Genomic DNA, 17958 nt, shown 5'->3' with positions numbered 1-17958 from the left:
CTTATCTGTGCCTCTGCTGGTGTATATTTGAACTGCAGCTCTGAACGGCCTGTAGCACTGAAACACAGTTCAGGGGTGAGGAAGCACATTACATATAGAGGGAGCTCAGAGTCTGCAGGTTTCACAGCAGCAGCAGCTCATTTAAAGTCACTGGTGTATTAAACTGTGATGCTGCCTTCAGATAGAACAATAATCTGGCACCGTGTATCTTTTTTGTTACGTAAGTGGTATTTTTTTTGTGTACATGACAAATCATACACCAACAATTTGTCTTGCGCTCATCTATCTATATCTGGATCAGAGTATTTCACTATTTTGGACCTTCGTTTGTGAACAGAAGTGCGCTTGAAGAACAAAAAAAGAGAAGTCATCAGCTGTCGGAAGCTGTGTGGTGGAGCATCTAAATTTGGAGTCACTTCAAGCAACTCATTGCCACGTCAGGATATTCTCGTGACAGGACACCAAAGTACATCAGGAGCTCTCGGTGGAGTCTGGGTGGCCAATCACACGTTGTTGTGCGTGAGCTCTCAACAGCATTGTAATGAAGTCCTTTGGTCCGTGTGTCATTGTGCCTCCTAAACAGGGACGTGCTTTATCTCTGTTTTTCTCTATACGTGAGCACTGCATCATGTTAGAGCAGCCGCTGCAGCTCCGTCTAAATCTTCTACTTTCTGTCAGAATACCAATGATCTAAACACAACATCTGTAGGTGTGATTATGCACAGAAGGAACACATACAGAGGCCACCTGTAAATATGTTTGGTTAGTGCGTTTGGGTTCATTAGCTGGGCGGAAGAAGGAAGACAATGATATTATTTTATATCATCATTATAGACAGAAAGTAATGAGTATCCTAAAGCAGACTGCCAACAACAGAGAGCGAAAATACAATAACACGAAGCAGCCTGCACACTCAATAGAACCTGTATGGATTTAGCTCACTGCCTCTCTTCTGTCTGCATTTGCTGTTAGGGAAGAAATGCACACTAAGTTGTTTTTATTGCTCTGCAAAGACAGAGGGGGGAGTGGGGGTCACCTTCACACGGATGCTTCTCAACAGGATGAACAGTCTCCTCCCGTCTTTATCATCTTTATTCTTATCCATTGGCCGTGCTGGAGCTTATAGAGAGAAACCAGACGGCAGGCAACACATTCATTATCATCTACGGCCTTTTGACGGTAACAACATTTAAACTTTAAAATGATTGGACAAACCATGGTGGCGGCATCGGTGAGAAATCCAGGAGTGTGCGGGACTAGAGAAGTGGTTAAAAATCAGTTTCTAACACACACACACACGCACACTCAAATGCAACACACACACACACAGAATAAGTTAATTAGACTGAACGGCTTAGGGGAATTGGCAACTAAATCACGTTGGCTTTTTCTCAGAGCTGACGATGAGATTTAATTATGCAGTGAAATTTGTGTTGGAAAAGTACCTGTAGAAAGTCCAAACCAAACCAAAAAACCGATATCATCACTGGAGACTAATCAACCCATCAGCTGATGTTAGTTTATCAGTGTTTGGATGACTGTAGAAATACAAGAATACAGTAACAATATGCAGCACAGATATAACTCAAGTTTTACCTTCTTTAACCATGAAGCTGAACCAATCAAAATGTTATACATAAAGTACAAGGTGACAACAATCAATATTTCTGAAATAACAAACAAATGGATAATGAAAAGGTGGTTTTACTTGCAGAGATTCATATCCAGTTTCAACTCATTGTTCAACTCTGTAATTTCCTGATTCCCCCTTGAACCGCACTGTTGTCATTCTTCAGTAGTAAAACTGTACAGGTTTCATATGGGAAAATTTAAGGGTTTCACATGTACTCACATAGGTTTCACTTGGGAGTTCACATATTATACCATGAAAATGTTCCAAAACCACCCATATGCCAGCACTTGTTTCAAGAAACCACGTGTTGTGTGCGCAAAGAAGCCATTTGTTTCCTTCAGGAGCTGGTGGGGACCAAAACCAGAGCTAAAAGAGAGTAAATACAGAAGTTACAGTCACAGAAATCCAAATCCAAATTAATATCAATGCTACGCCATATTCACACCATATCCACTTGGTTAACATGTTGGAAAATACATTTATTACACCACTCATGACAAGCTTAACACTGATCATGTGTGATGTTATGCGTGTATACATATACTATATATGGAGATGGAGAGAGAGAGGGACACAGATGCATAGATTTGTATTTAATATTGTTGATGAATATTTGTTTTGTATGTTGTGCTGTTCTGAATATGAATTGCAATGTTGTGGTGCATATATATATATATATATATTTTCCCTTTATTTGTTCGAGAGGGACAGTGTACATTAATGAACATTTTAAAAAGATAAAATGTAAATGCACCCAATTATAGCCAATAGGCTAATTTCCGTTGGCAGTCCCCCTGCCGGATGGAGCATGGCAATGAGACCTATAATAAAGGTAGTATTATATGCAAGTATTGTGTAAAATGCTTTGGCAAAAACAAATCTCTGTTCATGTCAATAAAGCAAATTGAATTGAGAGGGACTGGAAATCAGGGGCTGATATCAATCTCCTTATTGGCAAGACAGAAAATAATATTTCCCAAAATGTTGAAGTATTATGAAAATCATATTTATTGTATTTAAAGATAATCATAAAACTTTAATAACATGAGCACTGGCCTACATGGATTCATGATTATCAGATGGAAGAAGGAAAAAAACCTCACATCACAAATTCTATCTCTTTCAGTCTCCTCAGATGTTAACTCTTTCAAGTACTGGTCATTACACACAGTTTTCAAAGAGTTCCTCAGATGTGATATGTGGTTTAGATTTAATTCTTTTTGCTCCGACTCTGTGGCCAGCTGCAGTCTGCTTCATTAGCACCATCATCCTCTTCTCTCTCACTCTTTTCCTGAACTACATCATCATCATCATCATCATCATCGTCGTACCTTCATTTTGAAGAAGTTTCATATCCACGCTGTTTGATCTCCCTTGCAGGGCTTTGGGGATTAGCTAAATGAGTCTGCAGTTAGCTTTTAAAAAATCACACAATGCCTCCCAAAAATAGTGTCCTCTCAGCTAACGCCTTATCATTGTGCTTGAGCAGTGATGGCTTAGTGGAGTCTCTGCAAGACAGGAGTCAGCCTTGGCACTGCTCTGACCCATTTGTGGGATGTTCACTGCCATCATATTGGTGTTTATCAAATCTATTAAAAAAAGAAAAATGGGGGAGGGGAAGGGACAGTGTGACAGTTGTTCTGATAATCCTATCACTATCTCCCAACTAATTAATTTAACGGTTGATCTGCTCATGAATACTGGAGAGGACTGTGGGCCACAGTGTTCGCTTTAAATCGCCACAGCTTGGTAGAAAATAACTTTCTCTCATTCTAGTTCAGGATTAATTAGCCCTAATCTTGGGGCGTTTCCAATGGAGATTTTATAAAAAAAGGGCCAATACGTCTTTGTCAGGAACAATCTATGTTAATTATATTAAAACTGGTGATTAGATTTTCTTCAGTTGTCTCCTTTATGACCATCAAGCAGTCATCAGTCTTGGTCATTAGTTGCTCAGTGTGTCCACTAGATGGAGGTATTTGCTGTTGAACAGCACAGGAAGCAGATATCTCTGTCCCTGCTCCCCTTCTCTCAGATTAAGACACATTTAAAGCAGAACTTTGCAAGTCGGCCGGAAATAGCTCGCTCCTTCGTTGGTTTCTCTTTTTTTCCCTCTCCGGAGCTCCCCCACAGTTCTGGTAGGCACATGTCACTGTCGTAAAAAAAAAAAAACTCGCCGCCACCACCTCCTCCACCCCCCCTACACGTGCTTGTGTTTACTGCTGTTTGCTAAGCCCTGCTAACACAGAGCTAACGCTAACACGGAGCTAATGCTAACACGGAGCTAACGCTAACACGGAGCTAACGCCAACACCGAGCTAACGCTATGCTAACACGGAGCTAACGCTAATACAGCCACACACAGGCACAAAGACACAGACATACACACACAGGAATAAAGGTTCCAAAACGCGAAGGTGTGTGTGTGTGTCATGATGTATTACATTATCTTATAAAGACCCATGGTGTGTGTATCTGTGTTAGCATTAGCTCCCCGTTAGCCACAAGCTGAACTTCATCAGTAAACATTTCATGTTTCCATGGTTTCCTCCGACTTTCCGAACTCAAACCAATCACGATTCGTGACATGCATGACGTCATATGCGTTCTTATCTCGTACTGCCGTAAGGCAGTTTCTCGCGATACTTCTATCCATTGACGAGATTTGTAACACCGAGACGGACGACTGATCTTGCAAGTGCGGTTTTCAGCCAGTGGGGGGGGTGAGCGCATTGGCCTAGACCCCATTCACTTCATAACAGGTCACTCAACCATCACAGTGACTCTGAGCCACAATAATTACAGCCCAAATCCTGCATAGTTCTGCTTTAATGAGCAAGGTTTGAATAATAATGGTCCAAGATACACCAGGTGAGGCAATGTGATGTAGAAATTTGAAAATTGTAGGACACATACAGGAAACCATCTTGCATCCAGCGGTTAAAAACCTGAAGTAAAAGCATGTTTATAGATTTGGCACAGTAATAGGAGTAACCTCTTTTCAAAACTGTAAGTTGTTTATTGAATGTTGTATAAAGAATTTGACAAATGATTCATTACAACAAAGTATGGTGGATTCTCCTGCTCATATTTACTAAAAAACAACAAAAAAAAAAAAACATTTACAAAGGTGCCACAGTCGGCTTGGGTCATAAGATGCAAATATTTATTGGTCTCTCAAATCCACGGCGGTCTGTGCTGCTTGGAAATAAAAAGCTGAGACAACGCCCTGGAGTCAAGCTGCTTTCTGTGGTTCTGAGTCAAAACTGTTTGGTGTCTCTGAACCTGAGAAGACAAATATCAGTTCATCTAAACATCAAAAGCATCGACGCATGTGGTGTGTCTATTTTAAACAGTGCAGTTAAACCTTTTTACTTAAACTGCTCCATTGATTTTATGGAGGAAAATCACATACTAAGGGCATCAATACAGTTGCCTCAAGTGATTTCAGAAAGTGAGTACAACTACCATTTAATCTATTTTCTCCGTTCTTTTTTTTCACATTATGTTTTAGTGAAAATGTCTAGTTTTTTGTTTTTTTCTGGTCTGAATACGCCATTCAAATGTCTGGTTTTGACAGTCAAATGTTTTCCTCTTGGGGAAAAATAAACAACTCAATATTCACACAAACACAGGAGAAAATGAGTTCCATAAGTCGCCACGGTCTCACCATAGCAACTCTTTTATTAGCAAAATCATGGATATTAGTCCACTAATGTCCCCATCCAATGGAAACAGAGGGTTGGGGGGTCTAGGGGGGGATATGTAACTTGAAACCATTACAGATCATAATCTATAACAGGGCACTTGTACCCAGCCACCTGTCTGTCTGTCCGTCTGTCTGTCTATGCACTGAACACAGATCTACATTATGGTCCTACGGTCTGCTACAAGGCCGCCATTGGCATCCTCTTTTCAAAGCTTCTCTTTGCTTCGTGGTTCAATCAGGAATGTTTCAGCTTGTAGCGGCGCACCGACAACGTGCGCTCGTTAATAAGAGTTAATAGAGTAGCTTCTTTTTGGTCGCTTAGAAAAATAAAACTTTGAAAGAGGATGACAAATAGAGGAATAAAGTCCCTTTGTTTTTTTTTTATATTGTGCACACACTGACACACAACCACTCACTATCACACAGGCGTTTGGCCTCATCCACTCGCAGCACACATGCAAACCGCACATCCGGAAAGGTTTACACACACACACACACACACGTACGTGCGCCTCTCACAGTATGTCAGAGTCAGAGTGAATTGGTCGACTGAGTTACTTGGTCTTGCTTGATTTGTACAAGGAGGCAAAGATGATGTGACGATGAAATAGTCTGAAAAATAATAATATGGACTACAGGGGGCTTGGGAGTGAGTTGAATGGTAACAACTACATAAACCTAACATTTAAGTCAACAAAAAGAAAACACTGCAACTAAGGCATGCAAGGCACAAGCACCTACAAATAAAGACAAAAAGTGTTCATTCATGGACAAAAAAAAAAAAAAAAAAAAAAGCAAAGGCCCCCTTTTATATAAAAATTAAAAATAATGATAATAAGGTCAAACAAGCACATTTTAAAAACTGTGAAAAATCACTGGGCATAGACAGTTGTACAAATATTTTACACAAAACATTTTTTCTACACACCGTCTTTAAAACTTTTAGAGATGAACATAAGTTAATAAGAGGTTAAAAGTGACATTCTCAGCAGGGTCCGTGAAGATCCCTCCAGTCAGACTCCCCTCGAATAAAGTCACTCGGTACAGTCGGCCGCCCGGCTGCCTGAACACACGACGACAACAACAACAACGACAAGAACACATCAGGATTAGAGAAGGAAGATGTGACTGACCACACTTAATCCAGCTCGTTCCTGCAGCGGCAGATGTTTATTTACCTTTAGAAAAGGCCGCAGTCCTTCAGGTTGTTCTTGATGATGACATCGGTGACGGCATCGAACACAAACTGCACGTTCTTGGTGTCGGTGGCACAGGTGAAGTGGGTGTAGATCTCCTTGGTGTCCTTTCTCTTGTTCAGGTCTTCAAACTGACACTGGATGTAGGCCGCTGCCTCCTCGTAAGTGTTGGAGCCTGGACAGGACAAAGACGACGACGACACAATGAGGAAGAAAATTGGCACAACGCACACACACATTCAGAAAACAGCTCGTTACTTTGCCTGCAAAACAAGACAATAAACAAATCTGTTCTCTATAAACTCGACACAATGCCAGTTTTCGTTTTGAGACGGCACCACAGACAGCGTTCATTTGATTCTGTTTTATCACTAAGGTTATTTTTTTATGGAGGTGTCGTACTGGACTGTACAAGTTTACAATCTTATATAAGCTTGGAAAAGTGGGTGCAAAAAGTTATTGGTGAACCTGACAAGGACACATTGTTTAAACATGAAGCGGCCCACACAGTTCATGAGCAGAGCAGAGAGGACAATGAAGAAAGATGTTTGTGTTGAAGCTGTGGAGACTGCCACACCTTTGAGTGGCCACAAGAGGCAGACAGAGTGTTAGCAACAAAATAATGAACAAATGTGAGTCCTGGATCTGCAGAACAGCATTAAATACTAACAAAACAAAAAAAGAGACATTTCTAAGGTTTAAGTTTATACAAATAAACTCTTCACTGTCACCTCCTGCAACATTTTAGATATACTTCAGTGGATTTAAGGCGTGTATGTAGCATATAAAGTGCAGTATTTCTACTTTCTACTTTCTACTTTTGTGAACTGCATACAGAGTGGGTCTGTGTATCTTTGTCTCACCTGCATATTCTGGGAAACAGATTGTGAGAGGGCTCTTTTTGATCTTCTCCTCAAACAGGTCTTTCTTGTTGAGGAAGAGGATGATGGAGGTGTCCGTGAACCACTTGTTGTTGCAGATTGAGTCAAACAGCTTCATGCTCTCGTGCATTCGATTCTGAGAAAGTGGAGACACACACACACACAATAGTCACCGACAGGAGCATGAACCGACTTCAAAAAACAAAAGAAAAGAAAAGGGAGACAAAGAATCTCAGCGTTCATTGAAGGTCAGAGAGGTTCGTACCATCTCCTCGTCCTCAGCCAGCACCAGGTCGTAGTCGCTCAGGGCCACACAGAAGATGATGGCGGTGACTCCCTCGAAACAGTGGATCCACTTCTTCCTCTCTGATCTCTGTCCGCCTACGTCAAACATTCTGCAGCAAGATCACAGAAACATGCTGTTGTTAACTAAGTGTAACACACAAGTTTCCACATTATTACTTTTATTACTTTTAAATATGCATGTCAGTCATTGATACCCATTCTCTATATTTCCCTGCAGCCACACTGTCACCTCAGGCTAACGGTGGTTAATATGACCCTCAGACGGTTCCCTAAACCACCACTGAAGGGTGGATCATTTCATAACAATATTCCCACTTGTGGAGATGATTGGCCTTGGACATTTATTAGAGATTATTTAAAAAACAAGCATGTATAAATGATCCCTTCTTCTTTTTTCAATTTCCCCCTAATGTTATTTTATCTTTGTTATTTATCAGAATCAGAATACTTTATTGACTTGAACAAATTCTGTAATAAGAAGTATTAAGTGCACTTGTTGTTTTTGCTTGTTTGTTGCCTGTCGTCTTTGCCTGTCTATTGTCGGGACTGTTTGTTATAGTTATTTGTAATGCAGAGAATATGATTGTTTTATATGTTAACTGAAAATTACAAATAAAGTGTTTTTAAAAAATAAATAAAAAAAGAATACTTTATTGATCCCCAAGGGGAAATTTCTTTTTGTTGCAACGACATCTCCAGCTCAAAGTGTACAAATTATTTTATATTTTTCTTCTGCTTGTGTGCTTCACATTAACTATGTGGTATTCTTTCTGTAATAATTATGTGAGTGTCAATTTCGTTTGATATATCCGTTTGGAAAATAAAAATAAATGTCAATTATGAAAAACAAAACAAAAAGAATATTCCCACTCTATGATCTGGATGTGATTCAGGAAGGGCGAACCAGCGGTTACGCGACATGTAAATGTCCATACTGGGTATCAAACAACACCAGTGACACCACATTAACCAGAAGTTTGAATCAGTGAACAGCAGAGATTCGTCTGCAGCGGCTGGACTCACTTGAAGTGCAGGTCCTTGAAGGTGAAGTGAGTTTCCACGATACCAGTGGTTTTGACTCTGGTCCTCAACACATCCTGTTGGGTGGGTACGTACGCCCCGTGGGATATCCTGTCCAAGTCGTTCAGGTAGCTTCAGGAGGAGAGACAGAGGGACAAAGATTGACACGACATTCAAATAAAAGGGCGCATTTGCAGATAAAAACTGAAGAGTACCTAGGCCTGGGACGATAATACATTTTGCTGGACGATATATTGTCCCACAAATTATTGACGATAAACGATATTATTGACACATTTTTATGAGAACAAATTAACCACTAATATAATAATAATATTTCATAATAATGCAAGTAGTCCCTTTTAAATAAGATTAAAATTTTATTTCTCATGAGTATCTTTTTTAACCATTGTAATTGGAATGACTTTGGAATGAATGAGAACTTATATAGCTACTATACTAAATAAATAAAATAAACAAAAAATAATAAACAGTGCAGCTGTTCTGTCCAATAACGTTACACAGCTGAAGCTCCACTTTTCATTCAAACAAACTAATGTGACTTCCACAGATGTAAGATTTCATCAATGAGACCAGCATTTATCTCCTAAAAAGTATTAAACCAGCCGGCGGTAAACCTCTAAAAACCTGCTGATAAGTTTTCTTAGTCGTTTTCTCCCCCAATGACGGAGGTTGACCGGCCAGTGAGCTGCTGCAGACGGCTGCAGACTGTGGGAAGCCCCGCTCCTCCTGCTTGCTGCTACCACATTAGCTCCAAAAACGTCGAGGAAATCTCCTAACAGGCGATATGTGGATAAACTGACCACAGACTGGGGATCTAAACTGTGACTTTCTCACATGAAAAAATATTAAAACTTTAAAAAGTGACGTGTTAACAGCGCGGCAGCAAGAATTACAGTAAAATAGCTTTTAGCTGCTTAGCTTTACAGCTAGCGCTGCCGGTTGCTGCAAAATGCATTCTGGGAAACAAAGATCCTGGATGACTGAAAAGAGGGTTCACTCCTTTCATTCTGCAAAACAAACGGCCCAGGTGCTGAGACCGATGCACAGAGTGAAGTCTCTTGTCATCCAGCCTGGTTGGAGGCCAGAGACCAGGAAAACAAATACTGTAAGTGCGCATGCACATGGCGATTTATCGAGGCCGGAAAAACTATCGAGTTCATTTTCATTTATCGTGCGATTAATTGATTTATTGATTATCGTCCCAGGCCTAAGAGTACCAGTTGCTCACATTAATATCTCACATTAGTTCCTGTGCATGTGTGTGTGTGTGTGTGTGTGTGTGTGTGTGCTACTCACTACGCTGCGGAGTCGTTCAGCTGGTACTCTCGGGAGCGGCTGAAGCAGGCCTGAACTCCTCCGTCTTTCCACAGCCGCTGGATGACCCCGGCCAGCTCTCCCGTCATGAAGCCTTCTTCTGCTGAGCCGGCGAGGACGAACAGCTGCCGTGCATCATCCTGAACACACAGAGCCTCTCAAATTTAAACCAGAGGCCACAACTCTTTCAGTTTATGTCAGTTTTTAAGTCAGTAAGAAAAGTAAATGTGTTTTTTAGTTACCAATTATTCATTTTATGTTGTTGAACCTCTGATGATAAAATATTGACAGTGCATGAGGCCGTAACAATTTATGTAAAATCGCAAAATTACCCAAGTGCAATATCCAAATCGCAAGAGCTGCAATTTTTGGGATAAAAAAATAGCAGCAGGATTTTTTTAATTGAATATTGGTAATGCATAGTGCACTGCGCTCATTGCCAAAAGCAGTGTTTATTGTTTCACGGCAAAATGACATTACAGTTTGTGTGAGTGTAATCCTTAATGACTACATTTGGGCCTCATCACGGACAGTCATGTCTCATTAAAATCACACTAAAAGAATTTTGTCACTTACAAACAGCCCTGTCTGAGAGCAAATTAAGACATGGATTAAAGATGACAAATAACTGTGTCTGTTCTGGCTGTTTTAGCCATGCCACTTTGTATAAAATTGGATTTCAAAAGCTGCACAGTGTCTTACGCAGGTCAGTGGCCAAAAATTGATATCTGTAAGAGCAGAAAATCAGCATGGAAAAGCTTTGGCTGAAAAATTGGTCACGATGACAGAGCCAGGGCAGTCACGCTGTGGCAGTGACTAAGCCTCCTGTTATTCTGGGAAAAAGCAGAATTGAAAAACGAAACAGGAATCTGTATAGAAATAAGAGGAAATCAAATACTCAGCAGTCTGCGCTGTGTTCATTTGCAGTGAATGATAATACAGAGCCAATGTGACCCCAAACAAGACTGAAAACATCTACTTCCATTGGAAAATAGCTGAAGGCTGCTGAAAAGTGTCACAATATGACATAATACAGCAGTTGTAATATTTATGACATCATTGTATCATATTTACGTTCTGCCTGGTGTCAGTCAGTTCGAGTCTTTCATCTGGTCGCTTCTCTCCTACTCTTTACACTCACATACAGTTTTTTCAATGCAGCTTAATTCACAATAAACCTGCTCTCATTAAAAATATTTTTTCTGTTTATGTTGTCAACCAGAAAAAGTTTGAAGTAGCGACTGAAACACGGCCCGTTACGTGGACGTGTTAATCAGCAGCCACTTCTGAGTAATTTCAAAGCTGGAAAAACTCTGATTTTATTCCCACAATCGCTGTAATAGAAACTGTTCGCACTAAATCATTTTGAAAGTGCAACAGCCGATGAAAAAAAAGTCCATCACTCGGTCGACTGGTGTAATGAACTCAACTCTACCATTCATGGACATTTGGGGAGTTATCACTGGACCACAGCCAGACCGGCCAAAAACAATTACTGTTGCCCATAGCTGAAAAACTCGTTCTGTTGACAAACTGCTCCTGTACAACGACCCAGTTCTCCACTAGGTTGATTGTATTTGTTCTCTTTGGGACTTTAACATATAAGATTCATAGTTTTATATGATCTAAAACTGAAGTTATAGAATCTAATAATACCTCAGTCCATAATATTATTTTAATACCCACCTACGTCACCTTATAGAAAAACAACTTTATCTGTATTCACATGAACTGGTGTATTACAGAGAAGTTATCTGCCTTGATCCAGTTTTATCTATCTATCTATCTATCTATCTATCTATCTATCTATCTATCTATCTATCTATCTATCTATCTATCTATCTATCTATCTATCTGGCAAGAACAACTAGGTATGGATAAACTTTGATTAAATGAATGTGGCAGATACAGACAGACACGTACTAGTAAGAGTCCTGGTCAGTAGCACAGCTGGGTTAGTGAATGAAATGACAAGCTCACACTTACTTCTCACGTCAGTAAACTTGAGCTTGAATAAAGTGCTCTGAGTGCGATACTGAACCTGTACCGACTCTACAGTACGTGACCTGGTGCAGAGGAGGCAGAGACGATCAAACTGCCCAGTGGGACAGTTGTTGCTGCTCTTACAGCACTGAGCTTTACATTAACGCAGAAATATAACCTGTGATATTACAAGAAAAGCATAATTGCCCCCCACCCCAGCCCACCCCCATCACTCACCGCTCTGGCTGCATCAGCAAAGTCAATCTTGAGGCGTCCCATAGCTCTGATAATGGCGATAATGGACTGGATGGTGTTGCTGTAGACCACGGCCTTGTACTGCTTACACTCCTCCTCTGAATAACCCGCCTCGTGGATGATCCTGGCACACACAGAAGCAGCACATTAGCAGCAGCCTCCAAAAAGCACTGTTAATGTTCATGAAGTAGATCATTATGAACAGCGGGAGGTAATTGGGCTGAGAGCGGTGGATTGTGGTGGTGGAAACCAGTGAGCAGTGCAGTTTTTTACAGAATAGGACACAAAATTTGGTTGTAGCTCTATTAAGTTTTCTCACAACCTTTGCGAGTAAAAGTGCAGGTATAGTATCTTTGATCACACCACCTGTTCAGCAAGCTTGAAAAATGTTCAACTTCTCCCATCATTGTGTTTGGTTTCACATTAGCGCAGCACATCATTCATAATAATCTAATAATGATGTGTTATTATTATGTGACTACATTCATCATTGGCCCCTCTCAAAAACATTAAACTGCTGCAGAGGGAAATGACACACTGTGACCTTTGTGTTGCAGGGATGCCCCCGAGTGATGCACTGTGATCGTTACCTAACATGTTGACTAAAAACATTTAACTAGTAGATCAAAACAGATGCCTCCAAGTCGGTGATAAACCTAAAACGAAAAGTCGTCTCTGGTTTCTGTGCTGCGTGCTCCCACCTAGTTCAGTGTCAACAACGATCGGTATCGGCTGAATCTCATATTTACATGATCAGTATCTGTGGCAAAAGAAACATGATCCCTTGTAGCATTAAACCTTCAATTTATGACGCAAGGTGACATATTATTAACAATAAGTGTCCAGATGTAAATTTACAGCTCACTCTACAGCAAAATACAATATTTATTATAAAAGAGATAAACGAATGAGTGACTAAAGGACTGATCTTCCATCAGTGAATAAGTGTAAGATATTGTTACACCTTATGATTACTGATACTTTTATCAGGTGATTGGAGATACAGATAATAAAGTGAGTCATTATTAGCTTTCTCTGTAGTGTGAGCGTGGGTCAGAGGAAGAAACGCTGCTTCATCAGTTCGGTGAATCTCTGAACAAACAGCCACTTTGTGCCCGATGTGTTGCTTATCTACTTACTTCATCTGTTTAACAATCGTACTTTTCCCAGACTCTCCAGCACCTGAAACACAACAAAAGAGAAAAACATATTAATAACAGCCGATACAGTGACATGATGCTCATTTCTGATCGAAGCATAAATCACAAACATGGGTACAGAATAAACAGCATCCACCACATTGTTGACTAGTGTGACACAAACGCACTTCATAGACAGATGGATGTTTCTGCTGTGTGAATGATTTCATCTCTCGTGCCAGTTGTCTAGGCTTATCAAGTCATTTATTTAGGTGCCGTGTGACCAAACATATAAAAACCTGTCAGACATAGATATGTAAATCCGTGTGAAACTGCGCTTTCATTTTCACCTAAATGTCCCGTTTTATTGCTCTGCCTCCAATTCAGTGACAGGTGACAAACCCAAGTTGAAAGAAAACCTTTAAGTGGGTGTCTTTGCCACACACAAACACACACAGATGTTTTTGCAGATGGTCTTTCCTGTCCTGGACAATGGTTATTTATAAAACACTGGTAACGTTTTCCACACTGATTTTGCTGTTTGCAAATTTTGTGAAAATGATTTCCTTATACACCCAATGACTCACAAAACCACACCAATCAGTAATTCAAGTAATTTAGATGCTAAATTGTAAAATTTTAATTAATGAGGATATTTCATTGTTTTCCTTAAACTGCAGCATATCAGATAGCAGACTAGTAAGTCAATGCTGTGAAGACGTGTCTAAGGACGGGATTGCCCAGGTCACAGTGCAATTGGATTAATCAACTGGATCCTCTCGTCAATGAGATTATACAGAGCTTAAACATCCCTTGGTTGAAAACTCAGGCTGCATCAGGCCGACTGGACGGACTCAGGCCTGTCAGATGCATCTCGTATGGACCATTTGATTTATGTGCCATCAAAATACAACACTATATGTGAGGCAGCACGGAGACACTGCAGCCTTGAAAATGTAAAACGTATACAATGTTGTTATTTCGACAAATGTATGAACACAGGACATAGATGTGTTTGGTGCTCAGCGTCTCATGAAGTTCTCCTGCTGCTCCCTCTGAGATTCAGGGCTGTTTTCAGCTGAGTACACAACATTTTAATTACCACACCTCTGCAGGGACCCAAACGTCCCTGGTGAGGTGAACTCTTCATCAATTAATTGTCCTGTATGATAAACAGCCACCCACACACACACACACACACACAGACACACAACGCTAATATTTCCACATACATCACAACACACTTAAATTTAATTCCCAAACACACACACTTGCGCCTCACTTAGTAGCTGGAATTAAAAGGCCTTAATGGCTGGCAAGTGTGGCAAAAAAGTGGAAAAAGTAAAAAAGCTCAAGTTTGTCAATGAGCTACGACATCTGAGGGTTAAACACATTCCTCGAGATGCAGATACCTTCCTAGGAAACTATAAACACGATCTCAGTCTCTGTTGTCTGCCGCTTTCTCTGTCACTGTACCGTGAAGAGTCCGCTACACAAAACAAAGATCGATCTTTGTGATTTGTATTTGTGCAGCACACAGTGAGTCCTCCCACTCAAAACACTCGTCTCAAGAGCATGTCATTTGTAGATTACTGCATTAACACAAACACCCCCAGTGGGAACAGCCAAACTGAAACACGCTAGTGCCTTCCTCCTCGCACAGAAAGAAACACACACAGAATAAAATGTGGATGTACTACAACACACCCATATGGTAGTTGTTGGATATATGGTGATGATGAATCCACAAACCAACCCCACATGTCTGCAGGTGCTTGTGGAAATCGTGATCGAAGAAGAAGAAGGAGGAAAAAAAAAAAACACAACCATGAAAATTCAAATTAGTTCTATCTCAGATGACGCACTCGCACACATACAAGACCTGACTGCTACTGATGCGGCTGGGCATTGTACTGAGTCTGTGTGACTGTGGTGAAGTCACATGTCTGAAAATAAACGGTGCCACTGACATGATACAGACGTGGTGCTGGTGCCGGAGACGGGATTAAACTAAAAAAGATGCACAGCAGCAGCAGCAGCATCAGCATCACCGCCGCATCCTCAGTCTGAAAAACGGCCACAGGATGACGCAGGCAGACGTCCAGTTAGCAGCCACTATCTGTCCATGTTGTGTGTGTGTGTGTGTGTGTAGTTGCCACAGATTATTGCTGCTAGCCAGGCTGAATGGGTTGCTATGCAACGTCCAGGCCCTGCTTTCCTGACTTCACCAGCAAACAGTGGTTTTATCATCATCATCCGCTCCCAGTTAACATGGAGCACAGGGAGGAGGAGGAGGAGGGCCGGCTGCTTTTCTGTGAAACAATTAATACATTCTGGTAATAAATCTATCTGGGAGATGTGCCACTGATATAGGCTAATACACCAAAATCCAGTCTAAATTATTATTATTTTATCTCCACACAGTGTTGACACAATGTTTTCCTTTATCAGTGTATGATCACACAGAAATATAACACCACAGTGCACGAAGAGGTGATAATTAAAACGTTTTGTGTACAACTAACTGAAACATTGCAGATCAAACACATTTTTGATTTGAAATCTTTCTTCCAGGTCTGAAGTTAGCGGAAAGGTTTCAGACAGGTTGAGCAGCATAACTGGGATTGTTTCTTAACCACCTCTCGGTTAACGGCATTAAGAGATATACTACCGACACACAACAACAACTCACACCCTGCGGAACTAACATTTAGTCAAAATCTGGTTAAAAACACACCATTTTGGTCTCGTTGTCGTAACGATGTGGGTGAATCGGCCTGAAACTACTCCGGTTCATGTTTTGTATTTTCTGTGATGATGAAAGGCTGTGAAAACAGGAAGATGGCTGCCTACTTTACCCAAACTTAAAAATAAGAATAAAACGCAGATTTTCACACCAATATTACTAATACGAAACATTTCAGACATGTTAATAGGTAAAATCTCACACACTTTATTATTTTTTGAGGCTGACTGCTGTAGCTAACTAATCCGAGCTAGCATCGGGGTTGCTAACCGCCGAGCTAACAACGAGCTAATCGCTTAGCTTCTGAATTAGCGCAGTGATTTAGCGGCCGCTCGCTCGCTCTGCGGGATTAAAACTAATCTCGCTGTGGCCACTTTATTGTCTGAGCTGATTTTAATTAGCAGAAAAGAAGAGGACACAACTCCAGCAGCTACAACTTTTCAGCTAACTACTACGCCTCTTCCTCCACCACCACTAACACCACCAACACTTCACGTATCATTCATACTCTGTCGCCGCTTGTGACCGTGAAGTTATTTCACAGGAAAAACTTTGACTTGGCTACACAGCACAGACATGTTTTATAATGAACACAGAGGGTTGGGTTTTTTTTTTTTATAGGCAGGAAGCTGATTTCTTTCTTTATTTCTTTTCTTTTCCCCCACAACAAACAGACCAACACCCTCCCTCCCTGTCTGTCTATCCCCGGACCCTGCTCGGTTCCCTCACCCAGCAGCAGCAGCTTGACCTCCCGGGCCGCCTTCTCTCCGTCGTCCCTCAGGTTCCTGTCGATCATCTTGCTCCTCTCCTGCGCCGCCTTGTCGTCCGTGCTCAGAGTACATCCCATCTTCTTTCTCTTTCTTCTTTTCTTCTTATGCCCTTCTTCTTCTTCTTCTTCTTCTTCTTAACCTCCCCTCCGAATAAATAAATGTAAAAAAAAAAAAAACCAAAACAGGAAGACTACAACGCAACTTTGACTAGGGAGTGCAGCAACATGCAAAAGGCTACCGAGCTAGCATCCAGCAGCGGAGAGGAGGAGGAGGAGGAGGAGGAGGAGGCAGTCGGTCGGTCGGTCTCTCCAGCACTTGCGGTTCAAACCAAACACGCCCTTGCCCCGCACACACACGCACACGCACGCACACAGACACACACACTCCGAAACCTCAGAGCCGAGGCGTGTCAGATATTAGTTAACTTTAAAAAGAAACTAGCGAAACAAACGCGGTAGCTACGCTGTCGGCTCTCGTCTTCCTGTCCGATTCACTCACACACACAGAGAGAGGAAAAAGACAGCAAGCAGTAGAGTAGGCCAGGGAGGAGCAGACTCACTCACACACACACATATATAAGACTCAAAATATTTGCTGCTTCCTGTTCTCCTTCTTCTCTCACGCCCTTAACTGCGCATGCGCCAGAGAGCAACAAGCTTCTTTCAAAAAAAAAAAGTTTAATCCGCGTGCCGCTGGAGTTGTATTTGTGAAATGAAGTAAATACAAGTCATGCAAATGATCAACTTTTATCCAAATATTATTTGCAGTGTTTAATTTTGTTTCATTTAACCTATGAAACAGCTGAAAAAAATTAAGGTGTGGCGTGTTTGGTTTCCTCATAGGCTGCCATTAAACACAACAAATGTAGCCTAGTAATTGATTCGTTCAGGTTAGGTCAAAAACTTGTCATTAGGAGGAGTAATCTGCTGTTTCCTCTGATGACATTTCCAGAGATGATACATTGTTTGATTAAACAAAAGTC

The 17958-nt window shown here is 41.1% G+C and overlaps 1 protein-coding gene across 1 annotated transcript; it reads right to left on the bottom strand.

Moving 5' to 3' along the window:
• Positions 1–5275: 5275 nt before the first annotated feature.
• Positions 5276–17165, bottom strand: LOC146985987 (guanine nucleotide-binding protein G(i) subunit alpha-1). Its single transcript, XM_085779521.1, has 9 exons — positions 16936–17165; positions 13461–13503; positions 12304–12445; positions 10066–10223; positions 8749–8877; positions 7685–7814; positions 7402–7555; positions 6521–6713; positions 5276–6405 (listed from the first exon to the last, which is right to left on the bottom strand). Exons 1-8 carry the CDS (start codon positions 17051–17053, stop codon positions 6523–6525), a joined length of 1065 nt encoding a protein of 354 aa, XP_085635647.1. The 5' UTR covers positions 17054–17165; the 3' UTR covers positions 5276–6405; positions 6521–6522.
• Between the last annotated feature and the right edge of the window lie 793 nt (positions 17166–17958).

The sequence above is a fragment of the Trachurus japonicus genome, chromosome 6 (assembly GCF_045865225.1).
Source record: "Trachurus japonicus isolate A0001 chromosome 6, Traja_1.0".
Classification (NCBI taxonomy): Eukaryota; Metazoa; Chordata; class Actinopteri; order Carangiformes; family Carangidae; genus Trachurus; species Trachurus japonicus.
This window is presented reverse-complemented; position numbering and strand designations above follow the sequence as displayed.